Here is a 21,537-nt window from a genome sequence, read left to right as displayed (position 1 = left end):
CCCCCACCTCCCACTCTCTCTCTCTCTCTCTCTCTCTCTCTCTCTCTCTCTCTCTCTCTATCCAACCCCCCGTCCAACGACGGCGCAATGTCACCCCGCGAGATCCCTCCCGAGCTGCTCCACTCAGTAATAGCGCACCTGGGCCCAGGCGACTCCGCGACGCTCGCGGCCCTGGCGCGCTGCGCGACCTGGACGCACGCAGCGGCGATTCCAGCGCTCTACGCGCACGTCCACGTCGCCTCCGAGGCGCACTGGGCGCGGTTGTACGCCGGCCTCTCGCTCGACGACGGCCACCCGACGGCCCAGGTCGCCGTGCAGACGGACGTGCGCGACGCCAACGGCGAGGACAAGGTCGCGAGTGTTGTCGCTACTGCGGCGCGCAAGCTCGGCTACCTCCTGCACACGCGGCACGTCACGCTCGACTTTGTGCCCTCGGCCCCCGGGCTCGAGGCCATCAGCGGCACCGTGGTGCTCGTCCGCGCACGGCGCAAGACGCTGCGCGTGCCCGTCCGCGAGGTATTTCCGCGCGTACAAGGCCTCGCCCTCGGCGCGGGGTTCGTGCGCGGGTTACTGGCCCTCGCACACGAGCACCACGCGCCCTGCGGGGCGGCGTTTGACGTCAACGGGTGGGAGCAGCGCGCGTTCCCGGCGTACTTTCCTGCCGGGCTGCTGCCGCGGGTCCAGGTCCTCGGCCGGCTGGACGAGCTGTACGACACGACCTATCGGTGCTTCCCCCTCCCTCCTCTCGAGGACGACTCGTGCGCCCACATAAAGGGCACGATGATCGCGCTGCTCGCCAGCTGGGCCGTGTGGGGGCGCAACTCGAACCGCCTCGCGTCGCACTCTGCGTACCCGGCCCCGCTGGCACCGTGGACGCGTATCCGGGCGCGCTGGCGGCACTTTGTGCGCCTCGACTCGCCGCCGTCGCCGGCCGTGCTGGACGCGCTAGCGCGCGACGTGTACGCCGTCTCGACCGAGGCGCTGGCCGCCGAGGCGGGCGGCGGGCGCGTGTGCCGGCGCGACGTTGTCCTCTCCGGGCTCGACGAGGCCGGCGTCCGTGCTGTCGAGGCAGCGTTCGTCGCGCATGTGCGCGAGACATTCGACAAAAACGACCGCGTCGTGGTCGACCGTGCACGCGCGCCCCACGGCGTCCTGGATAGCAGGTATGGCGACGACGCGATCGACGCGCCCGATGCCGCTGCTGTTCGCGGACAGGTGCGCGTCGTACCCGTCGACTTTTTGCATGCGGACAGCACGGGCGGGTGCGAGGCTTGCGGGGCTGGGTGCGGTAGGGAGCCGGATAGAGGTGGCCAGGAGGGAGAGTATAACTTCTGGGCGGTGGATCCTAGACGCTTTTAGATGGTAGATGATAGATGATAGATGGTGTGTCTCAGATGTCTCGATGTGGCGTTGCCCGATGCGTCGGTGTGGTCAACCTGACTGGACGTCGCCGGCGGGTGTGTATATAAACCGATGCCTGCACGCCCTCACTCTTGTCTTCACTCTCTCACTCTCGTCACTGCATTCTTTTGTTGCTGCACGGTCCTCAGCAACAATCACTACTCGCCACCCACCACCACCACGACGTCACGCTCGCCACCCATCACCCATCACCCGTAGCGAGCATCCCCAGCTGCGCTGTCTCTCTCCCCCATGGCCCCATTCACCCCGTCAGGCAGGACGATCCCCTTTGAACTCCTCGACCTCGTGATCAGCAACTATACCCCAGAAGACGGCCCCACGCTCGCCCGAGTCGCGGGCACCTGCCGAGCGGCGCACGACTTGGCCATACCAATACTCTACTCCCACATCCACCTGCACTCGGACCGGCAGCTCGAGCGGCTGTACCAGAACCTATCTGTCACGGACCCACTGGACCCTGCTCCGTCTCCGGAATGTGAGGTCGCTGTCCCCATGATCAAGTACTGGGAGCCAGAGGAGCCAACTGGCGTCGGAGCTCGCAAACTTCTCAACCTCTCAAAAGCACGATACATCACACTGCACTACATCCCGAGTCTAGAAGCTGCCTCCTCGCTGGATAATGCTGTTATCCAAGTGCTTGGCCCACCTCCGTTTGGGATTCGGAGGGCCCAGCTGACGACACTCAATGACGTTCAGGGCGTCTGCCTGGGCGCAGGCTTTGTCAGGCGTCTGTGTGAAATTGCGACTAGCGACAACGACTCGCCACGCGACGATAGCTCGCTCAGTGTCGAAGAAAACTACAGTCCGAGCGAGTCACAGCATGAGTACCCGTTTAACAGCGGCCGCAACGGCACCCCAGAATCACTTCAAGGACTACGAAAGCTTTCTCGGCGGTTGTACGACACTCCCCAGCGGTGCTGGAACCTCGATGACCTTCCAGACGGGATGAGTAACGAGCTCAAACTGAAAGTCAAGGGCATATGGGCCTACAGCCGCCTCTGGGGGGGCTACAGTTATTGTTTCAACAGCCACTCTACGTTCCCTGGGGCGTCGCTATCACCGTGGACGACGACCATGGCCCAATGGCGGCACTACATTCACGTAGACATGGATGCCCCCCTGCCGACATCCGACCTGGTCATCGACGGCCAGGTGATGGAGCGCCTCCCAGACGACGACATGCTCGATGCCCTCGCACTCGATATTTACAGTATCTCGTTGGACCTGTTCTCCACCATCGTATGGGGCGACAAACCGCGTCGGCGGGACTTCATCCTGTCGGGGATCTCTGTCCAGCAGGTGCGCGAGCTGGAGCAGAAGTTTGTCGCCCTTGTTCGTGACGAATTCGATTACTCCCACCGTCTTATTGTAAAGCCGATCAAGGGGTACGAGGTCGACCCCGATGGGAATGACGGGGAGGACCTGCGGTACAACCGCTGTGGTCCTGGCGACCGCGACTATGCCGTGCGCGAGCACCAGAAGCGCGTGCTCATGTTTGACTTTTACCACGCGAGCGAGATGCGGCGGTGCTTGACGTGTGGAAAGGGTGGAGAGAAGGAGAATATAGAGCACACGGAAGAGTGGTTAGGGTTCGGCTGTAGATAGCTCAGCATGAGAGCTGCTTGCGTCGACGAAGTGCCACATCCAGCCTATCCAAACCACAATTCAAGCCAGCGCCTCACCACGTCCAACGCGTTGAGACGACTGGGCCGACCGAGCCGGCACAAACCCACACAACATCAGTCCCCACACCACACAATGCCAGTCTATATGCATACAATGTACTCCATGCCTTACGCCAAGTCCTTCGCAATCTCCTCGCCGTCCGCGCCGACAAATCCGCGCTCCTCGCGGCCCTCGGCTCCCCACTTCTCCCAGATACCCTTAAGCTGCGCCTTCTCCTCGGCCGTCAGGCCTCCAGTCGCAGCGGCGCGGGCGAGCGCGCGCACCGCGTTCTCCTCGTACTCCAAGTCGTCGGAGCCCTTCGCGAGCGCGGCCAGCGCGGACGCGAACACGCCGGTCCGCGCGAGCGCCTTGACGAGGTTCTCCTCCTTGCCGCCCGCGGCCGCTGCGCGCTCCTCGAGCAGTGTGCGCACCTCGGCGGGCATCTCGCCCTCGTACGTCTCGTCCGCCTGCATCACAAGCGTGCCGAGGAGGAAGGCAAACTTGCGCTTCAGGACGGCGGACTCGTCCGCCACGCCCTGCCGCAGGACAGCGTAGCCCTTGTCCCCCTCTGCCGAGAGCACGGCGCTCGCCAGCGGCCAGTGCTTGAGCGCGCTCGACATGGCGTACTGCGCCTTGGCGCGCGTCGCCTGCTCGCGGGTTGCGGGGTAGATGATGTCGATGATCTTGGGGAAGGCGTCGTGGACGAAGAGCTGGGACGTCAGTTTGAAACGTGGAGAGCGGACGGGGCCACATACAGCTGCCTGAGCCTTGAGGTTGTTCTGGACTGCCGTGCCCGTGATCCAAAGCGCGTGGCGCACGACCTCGGGGTGCTTGTCGTCGTAGAGCGCAATGAGCGGCTCCCAGAGCTTGAGGACGGCCATGTTGTTCGCGTTGTCGATGAGCTCGACGAGCATCTCAAAGTCGTCGAGGGCCTCGACACGCGTCTCGACGTCGAGGCTCGTGTCGCTCGCCGTCGCCATCTTCTCCTTCATGGTCAGCGAGTCGGGCTTGCCCATGATGAGGTCGAGCATCTCGGTCGAGATCTTGTTGCTGCTGCCAGGCAGGGGGGCGGCGCCGTTCGCCGGCGTCGCTGGGCCGGGCGTCGACGCGGGCGACAGGTCCGAGTGCGGGTACTGCGGGTCGTTGGTGTGCAGCGTCGCTGCGTTCGCCGACGCCTGCTGGCCCGGCACGGCGGGCTTGAACTTGAGCGTCATGCCGTTGCCGAGGTCCTGAGCGGGCGCCTCCTCGCCCGGTGCCGGGGTGTTCTCAACGGCCCAGCGGAGTAGTGTGTTGAGGTCTGCCATGTTGTTTGATTTTGTGTGTGTGCGGTTGCAAGAGGGGGTGCAAGTCCAAAGTCGAGCGCGTCGTTTAAGACCTGCTGACTGCCTGTGACGCAGAGAAATCGAGAAAGTGGTGGAGGCTGATGGACTAAATGTGGCGCGCCACGTGGACCACGTGGCTGCTAAAATGACGTGGGTTTGTTGGGGGTAAAACACGTCATGGGTGATAACAGTTCAGGCGCAGTGTTGCTCCGCGATGCAGCAGCAATTCAATGACGCCGAGCAGCACCAGCAAGCAGTCAGTGGAGGCCGGCGCAGGTGATGCTCGACAAAGGGTCCCATCACTCAGGATCAATCCCCCTCCCCCCTCCCCCCTCCCTCCACCTCCCTCCCTCGCCGGCGCCGACATCTTTTCCAGCCGCCAAACTGGACGACTCACACAACGACATCCCCCTCGTCCCAGTATCGCGCAAGCCTACCTCCGCAACGATGGTAGACATGACCGCCGAGCCGCCAGACGGCACGCGAGCGGTGCCCACACCGGCGCCGGCGCGCGCCCCAGCCCGCCGCGACGAGGACTGGACAGACGGCGCCACTGACCAGGCTATCGCCATCGCTATTGAGCAGCGCGACAAGGAGAACCCGCCAGGCGAGGGCGACTCGATCTCGGGCAGTCTGATGGGGCAGGTCGACGGGGGTGAGTAGTAGTTGGCTCCATCGCACTTGCGTCCATCACAGCTCACACGCACGCCGCGCCAGGCATCACACCCTCGTCGGTCACCCGCACACGTTGGTACGGGCCTGGCGGGTCACGGCGTAACTCTGTTGCGTCGTACCGCTCCAGCTCGGGCCTGTGGCGCCGCGGCTCGTCGACGTCGCTGCAGCGCCAGGCCAGCATCGACGGCGGGTACGCTGGGCGCGGGGAGAGCTCGTACGCGCGCGGCGGCGGCGGCCCCCCCTCGCCGTCCGTGTCTGGAGTGTTCATCCCCGACTCGGAAGACGAGGGAGAGAGCAGCTACCCCGCGCGCCGGTACTCGCGCCGCACGAGCAGGCAGGGCACCCAGCCACCGATGAGTGTGCCGCGGCGGCGGCGCGACTCGAACGAGTATTATCGGCGAGAGGACGGAGGCGACGAGTCACAGCCGACCTCGCCGGTGCACCCGTCGTCTGTGATCGCCCGCGTCGCATCGTACTTTGGACGACCGCGGTACGACGAGGACGAGGAAGGGCTGATTTCGCGTCGGAGGACGAGCGGATCCGACTACGGTTCCGGGTCTGAGCACTCGCCCCGCCGATCTGCTTCGCCTGTTTCGTCGCGCGACTCGTGGGGATACGGGGATGAGGACGAGGGATACTCTGAGAACGGGTCTGGAGGTTACAACTCTGATCTGGCCGACGACACATCGCTCCCGCCACAGTCGCGCCCGGGCTCGCCGGTGCTCCCCCTCGTGCCCGCGCCACAGGACGGCATCTTTGGCGAGTCGACCATGCACATTCACGACGAGGCCAAGGAGTTTGACGACACACTTGTTCCTTCTCGCCAGACGGTTCTCCTCCCGGATGAGGATTTGTCGATCCGGTTTACAGGCTACAGGACGAACAAGTTCCGGCACACCATTTGGTGGATTGGGTGCATCCTCACGCTTGGCGCTCTGGGTTTGATTGGCCGCTGGACGCCGACAATCTGGGTGCGCTTCTGTGGTGTCGAGACGCCGTTCGACGAGTCCAAGAAGGGCGACTGGCTGGTTGTCGAGACCCCGTACGGCGACATTCACATTGTCGATATCGATGTCATCGACTACCCTTACCCCCTGTCCACAGTCTTCCCGCAGCAGGCACCCGTGACCTCGCGCCCCGAGTCGCGTGCCGACTCACGTATCGGCCCGGCAGACTACCAGGCGACGGGGTCGACGAGCCGCACGCCGCTGAATGGCAACTCGACACCAGACCTCGAGCAGGGCAAGACGACGACCGAGGAGAAGCTCGGCATCCTTAGGGTCATGGAGTACCGCTACACGCGCTTTGCTCTCGAGCCTCACTCGGGCCGCTGGTGCATGATCCGCGACTGGCGCGACCCCAAGTGGACATCCGTCCGCGCCGTCTCCCACGGTCTCGACTCGGCGACCCGCGATCAGCGCCGCATCCTCATGGGCGACAATTCGATCGACATTGCGAGCAGGAGCCTCGTCCAACTACTCATGGACGAGGTCCTGCACCCGTTCTACGTCTTCCAGATTGCGTCCATCTTGCTCTGGTGCTTTGACGACTACTACTACTACGCGTTCGCGATTGCCCTCATCAGCGCGACGAGTATTCTGTCGTCGCTCATCGAGACCAAACGCACGATCGAGCGTATGCGTGAAATGTCCCGCTTCCACTGCCCTGTCAATGTGCTCGTCGACGGCGAGTGGAAGCGCGTCGACTGCTCCGACATGGTTCCAGGTGACATCTTTGACGCGTCGGACTCGACGCTGTCCGTCTTCCCGTGCGACGCGCTGCTGCTGTCTGGCGACGCAATCGTCAACGAATCGATGCTTACCGGCGAGTCGGTCCCGGTCAGCAAGGTGCCAGTCAAGGACGACGCATTGCGCTCCATGTCGCGGGAGACCAAGGCTGGCAGCTCTGATGTCGACCCCGAGCTGGCAAAGCACTACCTTTTCTCCGGGACCAAGATCATCCGTGTGCGCTCTGGTGCCAAGCCCGCCTGGGCACCCAGAGACAGCGACAACGTTGCCTTTGCCATGGTCGCCCGTACCGGCTTCAACACGACCAAGGGCGCCCTCGTCCGCTCAATGCTCTTCCCAAAGCCGCTCGGATTTAAATTCTACCGGGACTCGATGAACTTTATCGGCGTGCTGGCCATGATTGCCGGCTTTGGGTTCACCATCAGCGCCGTCCAATTCATCCGAATCGGCATCAAGTGGCACACGATCGTCATCCGCGCCCTGGACCTTATCACCATTGTTGTCCCGCCAGCGCTCCCTGCGACACTCACCATCGGTACGACGTTCGCTATTGAGCGACTCCGGAAGAGTGGTATCTTCTGCATTTCGCCCAACCGCGTCAACATCGGCGGCAAGGTCAATGTCGTCTGCTTCGACAAGACTGGTACACTAACAGAGGAGGGTCTTGATGTCCTTGGCGTGCGTACCATCGACCGCCTTGACCGTCGGTTCTCCGAGCTGCACTCGACCATGGAAGACATGCCTACGACCGGTGGACCTAATGGCAAGACGCCTCTCCTCTACGCCCTGGCCAGCTGCCACGCCCTCAAGCTCATTGATGGTGAGGTGCTCGGTGATCCACTCGACATCAAAATGTTCGAGTACACGGGCTGGAGCCTCGACGAGGGACAGTCACGCCAGGTTAAGGGCGGCGCTGGAGGTGGTGAGCGTACCCAGACCCTGGTCCAGACGGTCGTCCGCCCGCCTGGCCAGGACCGCTGGCGCATGGAGGACGCACACGGCACCAACCGCAACCTCGAACTCGGTGTGATCCGCACCTACGACTTTGTCTCTGCTCTCCGCCGCATGACGGTCATTGTCAAACGCCTCAAGTCTACCAGCATGGAAATCTACTGCAAGGGTGCTCCAGAGGTCATGCCTGACATTTGTGATCCCGACTCGTTCCCCACCGACTATGACGACATGCTCTCCTACTACACGCGTAACGGCTTCCGAGTCATCGCCATTGCCGGCAAGTCGGTCGAGGGCCTCACTTGGCTCAAGGCCCAGCGCATGCGCCGCGAAGTCGCCGAACACAATCTTCAGTTCCTCGGCTTTATCGTTTTTGAGAACAAGCTCAAGCCCGGCACCGCGCCCAACATTCACACCCTGCGTGCGGCCCACATCGCCTGCCGCATGGTCACAGGCGACAACGTGCGCACGGCCATCTCTGTGGCTCGTGAGTGCGGCCTCATCTCCCACTCGGCCAGCGTGTACATCCCGACTTTCATTCCCGGAACTGGTCACACAGAGGAGGCGCGCCTCGACTGGTGCAGCATCGATGACGAGTCACACAGGCTTGACGAGTACACACTCCTCCCGCTCGTCAACCGAGACATGGCAATGGACGCCGAGGAAATCGAGGTGCCAGACTACCAGCTCGCACTCACAGGTGACGTGTTCAAGTGGATGCTCGAGTACGCGCCTCTCGAGACGATGAACCGCATGCTCGTCAAGGGTGTCATCTTCGCACGCATGTCTCCCGACGAGAAGGCCGAGCTCGTCGAACGCCTCCAGCAGCTTGGTTACACTGTCGCGTTCTGTGGTGACGGCGCCAACGACTGCGGTGCGCTCAAGGCTGCCGACGTCGGTGTCTCGCTCTCCGAGGCCGAGGCGTCCGTTGCCGCGCCGTTCACCAGCCGGACACCGGACATCTCGTGCGTCGCCGAGATCATCCGCGAAGGACGTTGTGCCCTCGTTACCAGCTTCAGCTGCTTCAAGTACATGGCGCTGTACTCGCTCATCCAGTTCACGACTGTTACGCTGCTGTACAGCTTTGCCTCGAGTCTCGGCGACTTCCAGTTCCTCTACATCGACCTGTTCATCATCATCCCCATCGCCGTGGCGATGGGCCGCACCCTCCCCTACCCCAAGATCTACCCAAAGCGGCCTACAGCCAGCCTGGTCTCCAAAAAGGTGCTTACCAGCATTATCGGCCAAACGATCATCAACGCGGCCATCCAGGGCCTCGTGTTTGTCTGGGTCCGCAAGCAACCGTGGTACGAGGCGCCCGTGGTCGACAACGACGAGCTCGAGACGTTCAACTACGAGAACACGTCGCTCTTCCTCATCTCGTGCTTCCAGTACATCCTGGTTGCGGGCGTCTTCTCGGTCGGCCCGCCGTACCGCAAGCCCATCTACTCAAACATCTCGCTGGTGATGTGTCTCATCGGTCTGACTGGCTTCTCAACCTATGTGCTCCTCATGCCCAGCAAGGCCGTCGCCCTCATCCTCGACATTATCGAGCTGCCCTCGTCGTTTAAGATCCAGCTGCTGATTATCGCCATCTTCAACATTATCATCTGCTTCGGCTTTGAACGATATGCCGAGCGCCCCATCGCCCGCGCCATCGCCAACGTCAAGCGCTGGAACCGCCGCCGCCGCGGACGCAGGCACGGCAAGCACGGCGAGCACCACTACAAGAGCATTGAGCAACAGTTCTAGACCACATGTACACGCCGCAGCGCGTCTTCTTGGACATTGTACGACTGTACACCACAGCTGCATGATAAATGACTGCACCGGAGGGCTACTGCGGCTAATGCAACTCCGAAGGAGAGTTGGTTGGTACGAATTATGCCGACCGGCACATTGTTACCAAGTCTTTTTAGCTGTGGGAAAGAAACTTGGAGGAGCGGGCCGAGAGAATCGGGCCGACACTGATCGTCGTCGCCCCCAAAGTGCTTAGTGGGTGCTTAGTGGTTAGTGGCCCAAGCGAATTGGCGGTGGAGTCTTGTCCCATCAGCCAGGTCGCTCCAACACAATATAAGCGACGTAATTGACGTACTTACATGGGTATTTAATCTATGTATACTTTTCGCCAAGCCTACAGGAAGAGTGTCCGTCTGTAGGCCTATACAAAAATGAAAAAATGTCCGTATGCAGAAAATAGTGAAAACCTAGTTCCCTGATCTAAAGCCTGAGGCAGCGGTCACCCACAAGGCGGTGGCCGTTGGTGCACCCGAAAGCAATACACTCGCCCTGAATGCACGCCACGCGCCTGGGGTTGACGCCTGGGGCCTGCGTGCAGCTGTGTACGTGGTCAGTTGGAGCCTTTTTCGCACTTTGTGCCACATGCCACACTCACTCGACACCACTGGTGGAGTTGGAAGCCCTGGAGCCAAAGCGACCGTAGCGGCAGCCGCCGCACGACTCAAGCTCCGAGTCGGTAGCAAGGCACTCGTAGTCGGCGGAATGGTCGTCCGAGACGTTGCAAGCCTCGAGGCCGATGGGGCAGTACGGGTTGGCGTCGAGGAGAGCCTGCTGGTGGGCGGCACGCACGGCCTCGGCACGCTTACGGGGGAGGGCGGATGCCTGAGCGGCGGGCGAGTGGCCGTAGAGATAGTAGCTCTGCTGGGAGCACACTGTGGTGGTGGGGTTGGACGGGGCGGTGTTAAGGCAGTAGCACTCGTAGTACGCGCCGAACGCGGTGGCGGTGTTGGGCCTCAGAACAAAGTAGGGGAACTTTGCGCACATGCCCGCGCAGAACTGGGGCTCGGTTCCACCCTGGCCACCTGCGACCTGAGGAGCAGCGTTCTGGTTTGGGAGGTAGGGCGGGTACCATGGCGACCCGGAGGGGTAGCCGATGAGAGCCGGCTCGCTGGCCGGGCGCGTGAAGGTGTCGGCGCACGAAACCGACGTGAAGGTGGTTCCGTAAGAGTAGTATGACTGCCACTGGTTGGTGGTGGTGGATGTCGAGCCACACAGGGCGGGGTCAGACCCAACCGTGTACTGAGGCCAACCTCCCATGTGGTTGCACTGGCACTTGGCGGTGAAGGGCTGCCAGTAAGCGAAACGAACACAAGAGCCGCCGCCCTGCAGCTGGGCGGCCGAGGTCTGTGGCGTGCAGGAAGGCGTGTTGCAAGCGGCCTGTGGCAGTGTCAGTGAAAAGTGGATCGACTGCCACGCCACGTACAATGCACTGCTGGTAGGTGGTGATAGTCCCGGATGGGATCGTGTTGCCTCCACTGTTGATGTTGCAGCCATAGTAGGCGGCGTCGGTGGGGATGGCGGCAAGGGCGGTGTTGCCAGCCAGGAAAAGAACAAGTACAGCAGACAGCATTGTGTCGGACAAGGAGAGAGATGAGGGCCAGAGAACTGTCTGGGAGAACACTCTGAGACGCGTTGCTTAAAACGTTTTGGCCTGGGATCTCGCTCTCTCTCCTCTCTCTAGCTCTCTCTCTCTCTCTATCTCTCTCTGTCCGTGGGTGGTGACAGCTCTGAATACCGAGCCATGGGCCCACCCAGGAACAAGGTTGTGTTTAGCTCCAATTCTCTGCCACGAACAGTGGGTATGTACAGTAGCTGCTGTGGCAGCCGCGCATCCGCTCGGCACCTTGGACTCTGGGTACGCCTGAGGAGACGCGCTGCGGGCAACAAGGCACCCCAAGGCGCAACAAGGCAGCAAGCAGACGGGCAATAGACAGCTGTCGTAAAGAAGCAGGGGTCTCACAACCATCCTACTTGCTGTCTGTGGAAAGAGCGCAGCGTGGGGGAGACACCTGGAATTGAATTAATTCATTCCACAATCCGAACATAAGCATCAACGCAGGAGGATTCCTCTCGGGATACACCGAACCGGCTGCGCCGTGGCCCACCTTGTCGCGCCGAGGCCCTACAGTACAGTGCCTTGCCACACGGTTCCACTCTGAATCAATCTCAACGGTTCACATTCAAGGATGTCGGCAGTGACGAGACCTGACGTCTGTTTGTCTTGCCTTGTGCGTTGTGCATGCATAGGCTGTGTACATGGGACGGTTCTGGGGTATTCGTGTGCAGTGTGACGGCTTGAAAGGGCTTGGCGAGCACAAAAAACACGCGGAGTAAACTCGGTTCAAGAGCGACGATCGACTCGAGATGCCGAAGCGAGTGCCATCCGAAGACGTGTGCGCTGCTATGCCCACTGCATGCACGTACTCACGAAAAGAAGAACGTCTGTGCATGTGCTCAGGTCAGGTCAGGTGAGGTCATTCGAGATCTGGTCTTGGTTGTGACGAGCCTTGGTTGTGACGATCCAGGAGTCCAGATATAGACTAGTCAAACCATATTTGTACTGCATACGGCAGTTGGCCCAGGGACCAGGCGGCTGGGCGCGGCTTAAAGGCTACTAGCCTCGGTCCCTCGGTAGATGCTAACAATCGCGTCGGGTGAAAGGCTTCAGGGTCATGCAACCAACAACGACCCCCAGACCGGGTCGACAGGCTCAAAGCTGGCCCCCGAACCTTTAATGCCCTCGGCGGTAACTTGTGCCTATGTTACCGTAACTCCCCTAAAGAAGGTGTGATACCCACTTTCCTTACTCCACGAAGGCTTCTTACTCCACGAAGGCTTCTTACAACTCGGCTCCGCCCTTTTAGCGTCTGATCCTTCAAACCAGACCGTGTTCTCGACCGGGTCTTTGTCGAGTACGTACGCTCTTCCTCTGCCTCTTCCTCTGGCGAGCCTGGCCCTGGCGATCAGTGGCATTTCACGATGCCAGATCTTGTCTTGTCGCTAGCGAGGCGAGGCGAGGCGAGGCGAGGCGAGGCGGCATCTTGTCAGTGGAAAGGCGAGAGGCGACATCATCGGCCCTCGCATGCAGTCTGCACTACCTGCTTTCGTCTGGCGTCTCGCGTCCTGCGTCGGCGTCTTGCGTCTTGCGGCTGGCGGTCAGACGATGCCGGCCTCACCACCCACCCACGCACCATTGACGACGGGGTCCGTGGCGTTCGGCGCCTCTTGGCGGGCCGCGGTATTCATTGGCGCCGGGACGCAAGTGTGTGCCTGCGCCTCCTTGCCAAACAGACATTGGAGGCGTTCAAGGGCCAGTGGCAGGCAGCTTCGACGAGGGTTAAAATTGCGGAGAGTGCCACTGCCTGGTTGGACGGAGGGACGGTCGGAGGGTCCGTCGCTGCAGCCTCGTGGGGCAGGACGCGTTGCAAGGTTTGCATGTTTGTTTGCGCTCAATTGTATCGCCAGCCGCTGGTAAGCTTGGCCAGCCTCCTGTTGTACCAAAGCAAGAGCATCAATAGCGACGGTTCGATACTCTGTGAGCTAGCACTGACCGAAAGCAGCCCGTGACATTCAGAGCTCCCGCAATGGACGAAGCTACCACCGAAATGAAAGAAACTATAATGCTCCGCATTTCGGTACACTACTACCCTAACCGATGCAGCGCCGGCGAAGGTTAAGAGTCACCGGCACTGTGTTCCCTGACTTGCCTTTGATAGCCGCTGCAGCATACCAAGCCGGCCGAAGCTAGTGGCTTGTTCGCAGTCGGACCCTGCCAGGGATAAGTATCGATCATCCTGGTGGCTCCATGTGAATTGACGCGTGGTGCTGCTGCGCGTTACCCAATGGTCCTGGTCGGCGCGTCATACGACTAAGGTCATGGAGGCTGCTGCTTCTAGCATAGGTCTGCTTCTAGCCAGCTTTGTTACGCAGTGCACTAGTAAGACCGCTCGTAAGAGAGTGAGACAGTGACGTTGGGGCGTAAACAAGGCCACCCCAAGGCCGCCCCACTGGTGTGCGTAAACAACCTCTGCCCCACTGGGCATTCGCGCGTTCGACTTGGCACAAACGCACAACCCACTGTGCACGTTCATGGGCGGGGGTCCATCGGAACCTGGACGGCGCAGCAACAACGCCAACGCCCCCACGGTTGGATGATGTGCGAGACCATACAGCTCAAGAGACGCCTACCCCGTTCGATGTCGAGGTCTTTTTTTGGTACATGCGGATCCCAAAATCCCAAAATCCCAAGATCCCAAGGACGACGCGACGACGGGGACGATGGGCGCGACGCCACGCGCCACGCACAGCCAACACTTGCGCCACGAGTTGGACACGTTTTGGCGGGACCCAAGCCGGCGGCGCTGCAGATCTTGCTCCGCGTGGGCTGCAGCTTGGTGGCTTCTGGCGGCGCGTTTGCCGTGCGGCTCCAGAAGCAACAACATCACAGCGGTGAGCTCCACTGCGGTCTGCTGCCGAGTGAAGCGATCCGCACGCACACTGAGGAGACACGGCGCCATGCCGTTTGCGAGGCGACGATAGTGGACGGTGTGCACAATCGGGGGGGCGGACGTCGACGCCGTTGTCGAGCCGCATTGAGGCCGGCGGGCACGCCGCAGCGTGTGCGACTTCGCGCTCTAGGCGATGCGCTCGGCATGCTTATGCTTCACGCTATCATCTCGCCGGCGCATGATTACTGGATAGCGCGGCCATCTGAGCGGCTCTCATCCTCTGTTCAAAAGCCGGGCGCACCTTGGCATCACATGACCTCAAATGCCGTACAGCTTCTGGCCGAGGACGGTTGGCGCGGGCCTGATCGTCGACCCGAGCCAGAACGTAAATATGGTTGCCGATGTGAAGAACAGAGATCTTGCTTCACAGGTCACACATAGATCTCGTTGGCCGTGACGTATTAGCAATACAGTATGCGGCGGAGATGAAGATGTTGCAGATATTGGAGGCTTTCCACGGTTGTTCCGAACTGTGGGCTCAGTCACATCATGGCACATAGTTGCTTGGCAGCAAGCGGGTGGAAGCACACCGCATGATGGAGTTGGGCCACTGGCTCGAAGAAAAGACGGAGTAGTTGGGGTGTGTTCACCTTCACGGATGATCATCGGATGCATCGGCCTATTGGCAACTTTCGAGCTTGATGGTAGCAATGAGGACTTGGCACAGCACTCGATGGGTGTCGAAGAGTGACAGTGCAGAGAGCAGGCAACGAGGAGCTGGTGCGGGGACCTTTACCTGCCTTCTTCGAAACAGTCGTACCAGTCTGGAGATGGGAATGAGTGCATGTTGGGCCCAGTGAAGCCTCGTTTCAAGTGAGCATTGAAGACACCTGGGCCTCTCTGGAATCACCATCACTTGACGAGACCACCGGCGAAACAGCCGATGCTGGGGCCACCGAACTCGTGGGTGGGGTGGGTCGCAGGTGATTGGGCATAGCGCGAATCATGTTGTTCAAGCCTTGATGCACACCGATCGAGGAAAGCCGGATCGATGATGAAGTGTTGACTTTTACTTGGGTTCGAGACGCCGGAGAGGGTGTAGCGGCTTCGATTACGTCCGACAGGCGCCTCTTCATGCTCACCTCGCTCATGCAACCACTGGAGGAAGACACATAGCGGGTGGACGATGGAGTAACAAACAGACTGCTGGGGGGGAAATGGGACTGAGGACGATACACCCCGGACTCCATCTCTCCGTATGTGCTGGCGACATTTCGTCCAGTGGACCAATTGCCGTTGCTGGAAGACGACGCCATGGGCCGTCCTGGATACAGCGGGGCAGGCGGATGTGTAGGATTGACTGGTGCCCTCCCATGATGCACTTGCGTCGAAGGCGGCCGGTCGACAACCTGGTTGTAGTGGGCTGGGCTTCGGTAGAGAGCAGGTGATGGGGTTTGAAAGCGGGGTCCCCGGCCTTCGGCACTGAATTGAGAAAGGGGAGACGACGGAGTCCTCTGGGGGACAATAGGTGGGAGCGGGTCCATAGGTAACCTTGGTGTCAATACATGCTGTGAGGCCAGACAACTCACGTTGCGTCGCTGTGTCTCCATGCCAGCAGTGGGGTGTCTATGTCGTCAGCCTGGCCCGATGGACGCGACATACCGATGTTCCAGTCCTCGACTTCAGGCCGCTGCTCCACCATCACTCGGCGAGGAAGACTTGGAGGAGCAGGCTTGGTAGCGATGGCTTTGCCCGTGTCGAACAGTTCAGGCAGGTCGGAAAAGGGAACTTCATCTGGAGCAGTCAGCACAACCACATTGCCACACTCACCAAACTCGTCCAGCCAACTCAGGTCCTGAGGGTTGAGTTCCCAACAGTCAACGCCAATGTCCATCCAGTATAAGCTGATGACTTCCATTGGGCTGGTTGGCGGCATCTTTGATAAGGATAAGTGTGGATAAGCGGCGATTAAGGTTGCAGCCGCATGGAAGTCTAGCTGGCCGGAGAAACGGCTCTCGCCAGGGAAGAGTGGATGGTCGAGGGAAAACGGAGTGGGGGCGTCCTTGTTACCGTTAGTGCCACGCCACACTGTGCCACTCACTTGTTTCTCCGCATCCTTATCCCATCGCTCCCAAACCCCTTCAAGAAGTCCCCGCTTAGGCTTCTCAGCGGCCATCACCCTCCTGACATCGTTGACGTCTTGGGGGTCGAGGCTCCAGCGTAGGTCTCTGAAAGGCAAGGTTAGCGGAAAGGGCTCAATGGCCAGCCTAGCAGGCGCTCACAAGGCGTCCTCCACCGTGATGCGCGGAATGGGCATCTGCTCCACTGTGAGAATTCCGGTGATGAAATGCTTGGAGCGGGGAAGAAAGAGTTGGGAGACGCTCGCGGGAGCTTGATGTTGGCGGGCGACTTCTTCTCCCTCTCGTATCGCACGGCGCGACAGGAGAGGTTCATATGGCTGAAGGTAGGGGAGGAGGGGTTTCCCTGGAGAGTCAGTGCGGTCACTCAAGGTGCAGGTTCTCACGGTCATTGATCTTTAACCTGTCGGCAAGTGACCTTCCCTCGCGCTTCTTGAGCTCTTCATACAAGCCGCGGAGTACAGCCTTTGTAGCAGCGTCGGCCTTGGGAGTGGGGAAGAGGTCATTGTGGTTGCCGCGAGCCTTGGCTTCCTCGAGAAGAGGGACGAATGGGTCGGTGTCCTTGGGGCCATAGGTGGTGGGATACTCGGCGAGGGACAGGGGCTTGAGGAGTTGCTCGAGCGCCTCGGCGGCCAGTTTCTCTGTAGCGGCGACATGTGAAGGTGTGTGGTTGTGTAGGTATAAGATGCCGCGATCATACACGCGCCCGTGGACCTCTGATGGGGTCTGTGGAAGCATAGTTGGAAGAGGGGAGATGTGAGAGAGTGTTGATGATGAGAGTGAAAGTGATGGGTGAAGGTGCGAGTTGTCAAAATGGTCAGAGGGAAGACGACGAGGAAGACGGCGGGGGCGGGGGCGCGTCGATCAGTCCAGTCACCCGCCAGCCGCCTCCACCCCAGTGCCCATTTCATTGCATCGATTATTCTCCTCCTCCTCCTCCGCCTCCTCCTCCGATCCCAATGTCCAGTAGCAATTGTTCACGCCCTCGCTTCTTCAACCAATCCAGCGCCTCGCTGATCTTCTCCAGCTCGTCCCAGTCTCCACGCCCCTTGCCACCCCGCGCGCCACTTTCGCTCCCGCGCCCACCTCCAAGAGCCTCCTCTGGCAATGGCTCGATCCCTAGCCTCACGCGCAGAGCGAGCCAGTTCCAGCTCTTCACTTCCCGCAGCCACTCGTCCAAGTCGTCTCGATGCCCGATGGCATAGTAGATCCCCGGATGGCCGATCTTGGAGAAGCCCGTCAACGACAGCTCGGACGCGAGCGAGATAAAGTCCTTGCGCTTCGTGGGAGACAGCAGGTGATGGGAGGTGAGGAGGACGTGATGTGCTACAGTGGGCCCGAGAGGAGGGCTGGGCTGCTCTTGGATGGTCGTCAAGGCGTCCCAGTTTGGCACGAGGAGGGGGAGGATGTGCGCGGTGAGCATCTGGTACAGTGGGTATCTGGTGGCCAGTCAGGAGTGCCTGCTCAGGTGGACATACCCATCTCCCTCATCCCACTCATCCAAGAAGGCGTCGATTTGCGCACTCCACTCGGCAGCCTCGTCCCGCCCGACATCGTTGCCCTTGAGCTCGATGGTCACCGCACCTCGGAGAGGATACGCATCCGTTACCGCAATGTGAAGTGACCGTTGGCTTTCGGCATTGGTGACGGTGACGATCCTTGGCCAGGCGCCCGAGTCTGTCGATGTGAGGGACTCTGCTGGCAAGATCGAGGCGGATATGAGCTCGACTTCGGTGTCGAGAGCCTCTACTGCGGCCATTGGGGGCTGGTTGTGAAGGGGTGCGGATTGTCAATGTCGAGCATGTGCCAGGTCAGGCGACCCACCCATATATATATTCTGTTTATGGCACCCCAGCTAGTGATCGGGAAAAGTGGAGGTGGGGTAGTACAGTGGGGAGGCACGGAGATTTTTCAATGCCCGCGACAAGATTCAAAGTATTTTGGCGGCCAGTGACCTCGAACCGCGTCCAGGCGACATCTCACCGTTCTGACAACTGGTAACAGCTCCGACAGAGCTCACACTCGACAGTCACGATGCCCCCAAGGCCATCAAAGCGCTCCAAGAACGAGGCCAAGGCCAAGGCCGCCGCCGTCGCCGTCAAGGCGCCGGCCGGCCCTCTCCCTCAGAGCCGCCTGTTCGCTCCTTTCCGTGCCCTCGGCTTCGTCTCCGACGACGTCCCCTTCTCCATGTTCGTTCACACCCCGAAGGGTGCCCTCGCAAAGCCCACGATCCACATTGTCTCCAGCATCGGCAGGAGCTGGCTCATGTGGGATGCTGAGAGGATGACGCTGCTGTTTGCTGGTGAGTTGATCTTGACCCCTCTCCACTCCCCTCCTCCCCTCGCACAGGATGATCCACAAATCAAGCATAGTTCAATCAGATCTATCATGATCGACACATAGCATCAATAGTCTTTCGCTCCTATCTGAACTCTCAACCTCCCTCCTTCCTTGCCTTTGACATGGAACGAGCGCTGACCTCCACTTCTAGGTCCCGATGCCGGCGCTCCCATCACCAGCATTGCTCAGACGGGAACCGAGGTGTTCGCCGCGGCTGGATCCCGAGTGATCAAGTACCTCCGTGGCAAGGAGACTGCTGTGTACGATGTCCCAGACGGAGCCGCTGTTGGCAAGATCCTCATCTTCGGCGAGCAGCTGGTCGCGCTCAAGCTCGACGGCACTGGCTTGTTCGTTTGGAACATTGCCTCGACAGGTGAGTGCCGCTGAGAGGTGATACCAGGCGCTGACTGCTCTAGAACTCGACAACGAGATCCAGTTCCACTCGACATTTACCGCGACGACGCTCATGCACCCCGTCACATACCTCAACAAGATCCTCGTTGGCAGCAAGGAGGGCGAGCTTGCTCTGTGGAACATCCGCACGGGGTAGGTTGCTCAACTTGATCGAGGCTGACCTGCCAGCTCTCTTATCCACACCTTCCCCTCGTTCACCCCTTCGGCCCCGTCCCCTGTCACGACGATTGTCCAGTCTCCTGCAGTCGACGTCGTCGGTGTCGGCTACCTTGACGGTGCTATCCGCGTCATGGACATTAGGGACGCCGAGCTGGTGATGCAGATGCGCATGGACCAGGGCTCTATCGAGGGGCTATCTTTCCGCATGGGTGGGTACAAGCTTCTTCTCAGAGTTCCAGTGCTGACAAGACAGATGGACCTCCCATTCTGGCGTCGTCTTCATCAACTGGCACACTCGCAATCTGGGACCTGAGCAAGGGTGGACGAGTGCTGCACATCGCTCGCATGGCACACGAGCAGAGCGTAACCGGGTTGGAATGGGTGCAGGGACAGCCGTTGTTGGTCAGCAGCAGTCCAGACAACAGTGTCAAGGTGAGCCCGCAGACGAGTTGTTCAGACTGACAGTTAGCAATGGGCATTTGACGCACCTACCAACGCACCACGACTGCTCAAGTTCCGCACTGGTCACCATGCCCCTCCATCTACCATCCGCTACTATGGTGAGGACGGCAAGCAGATCTTGACGACTGGGCGTGACCGCGCACTACGATACACCAGCGTTGTGCGTGACTCCCGGAGTCACGAGCTGTCGCAGGGATCGCTCATCAAGAAGGCCATCGGCCTCGGCGTCTCGGCTGATGAGCTCAAGTTCCCGCCCATCATCGCTCTCTCGAGCTCGTCCACCCGCTCCAAGGACTGGGAGGATGTTCTCACCGCGCACGCCGAGGACTCGACCGCACGAACATGGCGCGTTCAGGACAAGCGCCTGGGACAGTCCGAGTTCGAGCTGGAGGACGACGGCGCAGTGCAGGCGGTGTGTGTCACGGCCTGTGGCAACTTTGGATTGGCCGGTTCCTCCACTGGCGAGATCAGGATGTGGAACATGCAGTCCGGCAAGGAGCGCAAGTCATTCGCGCTTTCTGGCCCCGCACCGGGCGACAGCAAGCCCAAGATCATTCAGCAGAGCAAGCCCAAGAAGGCCGTGACGAAGACGATCAAGAAGAGCATTGAGGCGGTCGTTGGCCTGGCGACGGACGCGTTGAATACGACCGTTATCGCCGGCACGCTTGAGGGCAAGCTGTACTTCTTCGACTTCCACACCACGCAGCTGCTCCACACTGTTCAGCTCGACTCGTCGATCACGGCCATCGACCTGAACCGCGACAGCGGTCTGCTGGCGGTGATCTGCGACGACTTGGTTGTGCGCCTTATCGACATTGAGACCCGACGAGTGGTCCGTGAATTGAGAGGGTTCCGCGGTCGTATCCTCGACACGACGTTCACTCCCGATTCGCGCTGGCTCATTGCGACGTCGCTGGACTCGGTCATCAGGACGTTTGACATTCCCAGTGGAAAGTTGGTCGATGCGTTCCGGTCATCGTCGATCGCGACAAGTGTGACCTTCTCGCCCACGGGTGACTTCCTCGCCACCGCTCATGTAGACAGCTTGGGTGTGCATCTCTGGTGAGTGCTAATCATCTCCCCACGTAGGATAGCACTAACCCCTCAGGGCCAACAAGGCGCAGTTCTCCGACGTCGCCTTGCGACACATCCCCGAGGACGAGGACGTCCCAGAAGTGGCGCTGCCAACAGTCCAGGGTGTTGATGACGAGGGTGAGTGGTGGTAGTCCTCGAGATGTCGCAACGGCACTAACCTCACCAGCCCTGGAAGGACTCGAGCCCGTCGGTGCACCAGAATACACCGACATCTACACCACACCCGACTTCCTCTCCGAAGGGCTGCTCACGCTCTCCCTCCTCCCGCGGTCAAGGTGGCAGACGCTGCTCAACCTCGAGACGATCAAGGCACGCAACAAGCCCAAGGAGCCTGTCAAGGCGCCCGAGGCGGCACCCTTCTTCCTCCCGACAGTTTCTGGGCTGGAGCCGCGGTTCGACGTCTCAGCCGCACAGGCAGGCAGCGAGGACCCATTCTCGGCCCGCCTGCCACCGTCGGCGTCCTTCCTCGAGAGCGAGTTCACACGGCGGCTCGCACGCGAGGACGAGGACGGCGACTACTCGGCCTTCTTCGAGTACATGAAGGCGCTTTCCCCGTCCGCGGTCGACCTCGAGATCCGCTCCCTCGTGTCTCTCGACCACCTGGCCGCCTTCCTCGCCGCGCTCATCGGCCGCCTCCGCTCCCACCGCGACTTTGAGGCAGTTCAGGCCTTCATGACCGTCTTCCTCTCGGTCCACGGCGACGTACTGATCGCCAACCCCGAGCTCCGTGACCTCCTCGAGCGCCTCCAGGCCGAGCAGAAGAAGGAGTCGAACCGTCTCCTCGAGCTCATCTCCTACTCGATGGGCACGCTCTCCTTCCTCCGCGGCTAGACATTAGATCATCATTTTGCAGTATACAGGGGCGCCACATGCATAAGTGCTAAAGATAATGTGCTGG

The 21,537-nt window shown here is 60.6% G+C and overlaps 9 protein-coding genes across 9 annotated transcripts; 4 read left to right on the top strand and 5 right to left on the bottom strand.

The window, feature by feature from the left end:
- Positions 1-87: 87 nt before the first annotated feature.
- Positions 88-1,359, top strand: LOC62_01G000996 (uncharacterized protein; the record flags this gene model as incomplete). Its single annotated transcript, XM_062767465.1, has 1 exon — positions 88-1,359. The coding sequence occupies one exon, from the start codon at positions 88-90 to the stop codon at positions 1,357-1,359; it is 1,272 nt and encodes a 423-aa protein (XP_062623449.1).
- Positions 1,360-1,653: 294 nt separating this feature from the next.
- LOC62_01G000995 (uncharacterized protein) lies at positions 1,654-3,027 on the top strand (the record flags this gene model as incomplete). Its single annotated transcript, XM_062767464.1, has 1 exon — positions 1,654-3,027. One exon carries the CDS (start codon positions 1,654-1,656, stop codon positions 3,025-3,027), a length of 1,374 nt encoding a protein of 457 aa, XP_062623448.1.
- Positions 3,028-3,176: 149 nt separating this feature from the next.
- On the bottom strand, positions 3,177-4,445 carry FES1 (Hsp70 nucleotide exchange factor FES1). Its single transcript, XM_062767463.1, has 2 exons — positions 3,843-4,445; positions 3,177-3,797 (listed from the first exon to the last, which is right to left on the bottom strand). Exons 1-2 carry the CDS (start codon positions 4,389-4,391, stop codon positions 3,216-3,218), a joined length of 1,131 nt encoding a protein of 376 aa, XP_062623447.1. The 5' UTR covers positions 4,392-4,445; the 3' UTR covers positions 3,177-3,215.
- A 316-nt stretch (positions 4,446-4,761) lies between these two features.
- Positions 4,762-9,608, top strand: SPCC1672.11c (putative cation-transporting ATPasec). Its single transcript, XM_062767462.1, has 2 exons — positions 4,762-5,064; positions 5,127-9,608. The coding sequence occupies exons 1-2, from the start codon at positions 4,857-4,859 to the stop codon at positions 9,533-9,535; spliced, it is 4,617 nt and encodes a 1,538-aa protein (XP_062623446.1). The 5' UTR covers positions 4,762-4,856; the 3' UTR covers positions 9,536-9,608.
- A 395-nt stretch (positions 9,609-10,003) lies between these two features.
- Positions 10,004-11,153, bottom strand: priA_19 (Protein priA; the record flags this gene model as incomplete). Its single annotated transcript, XM_062767461.1, has 3 exons — positions 10,004-10,091; positions 10,179-10,927; positions 11,007-11,153. The coding sequence occupies 3 exons, from the start codon at positions 11,151-11,153 to the stop codon at positions 10,004-10,006; spliced, it is 984 nt and encodes a 327-aa protein (XP_062623445.1).
- Positions 11,154-14,943: 3,790 nt separating this feature from the next.
- Positions 14,944-15,949, bottom strand: LOC62_01G000991 (uncharacterized protein; the record flags this gene model as incomplete). Its single annotated transcript, XM_062767460.1, has 3 exons — positions 14,944-15,161; positions 15,694-15,825; positions 15,862-15,949. The coding sequence occupies 3 exons, from the start codon at positions 15,947-15,949 to the stop codon at positions 14,944-14,946; spliced, it is 438 nt and encodes a 145-aa protein (XP_062623444.1).
- Positions 15,950-16,532: 583 nt separating this feature from the next.
- On the bottom strand, positions 16,533-16,907 carry LOC62_01G000990 (uncharacterized protein; the record flags this gene model as incomplete). Its single annotated transcript, XM_062767459.1, has 1 exon — positions 16,533-16,907. The coding sequence occupies one exon, from the start codon at positions 16,905-16,907 to the stop codon at positions 16,533-16,535; it is 375 nt and encodes a 124-aa protein (XP_062623443.1).
- Positions 16,908-17,088: 181 nt separating this feature from the next.
- On the bottom strand, positions 17,089-17,946 carry Rwdd2b (RWD domain-containing protein 2B; the record flags this gene model as incomplete). Its single annotated transcript, XM_062767458.1, has 2 exons — positions 17,648-17,946; positions 17,089-17,608 (listed from the first exon to the last, which is right to left on the bottom strand). The coding sequence occupies exons 1-2, from the start codon at positions 17,926-17,928 to the stop codon at positions 17,089-17,091; spliced, it is 801 nt and encodes a 266-aa protein (XP_062623442.1). The 5' UTR covers positions 17,929-17,946.
- Positions 17,947-18,203: 257 nt separating this feature from the next.
- Positions 18,204-21,470, top strand: SPCC1672.07 (U3 small nucleolar RNA-associated protein 21; the record flags this gene model as incomplete). Its single annotated transcript, XM_062767457.1, has 8 exons — positions 18,204-18,471; positions 18,661-18,882; positions 18,926-19,055; positions 19,092-19,291; positions 19,336-19,514; positions 19,552-20,606; positions 20,653-20,756; positions 20,806-21,470. The coding sequence occupies 8 exons, from the start codon at positions 18,204-18,206 to the stop codon at positions 21,468-21,470; spliced, it is 2,823 nt and encodes a 940-aa protein (XP_062623441.1).
- Between the last annotated feature and the right edge of the window lie 67 nt (positions 21,471-21,537).

The sequence above is a fragment of the Vanrija pseudolonga genome, chromosome 1, assembly GCF_020906515.1.
Source record: "Vanrija pseudolonga chromosome 1, complete sequence".
In the NCBI taxonomy this organism is placed as follows: Eukaryota; Fungi; Basidiomycota; class Tremellomycetes; order Trichosporonales; family Trichosporonaceae; genus Vanrija; species Vanrija pseudolonga.
This window is presented reverse-complemented; position numbering and strand designations above follow the sequence as displayed.

Bases quoted from the DNA above. Each gene is read 5' to 3' on its own strand.
- FES1 (XM_062767463.1), bottom strand. From the start codon at position 4,391: ATGGCAGACCTCAACACACTACTCCGCTGGGCCGTTGAGAACACCCCG. The intron at 3,798-3,842 runs GTATGTGGCCCC...CTGACGTCCCAG, and splicing joins ACCTCAAGGCTCAGGCAGCT to CTCTTCGTCCACGACGCCTT.
- SPCC1672.11c (XM_062767462.1), top strand. From the start codon at position 4,857: ATGGTAGACATGACCGCCGAGCCGCCAGACGGCACGCGAGCGGTGCCC. The intron at 5,065-5,126 runs GTGAGTAGTAGT...ACGCCGCGCCAG, and splicing joins GATGGGGCAGGTCGACGGGG to GCATCACACCCTCGTCGGTC.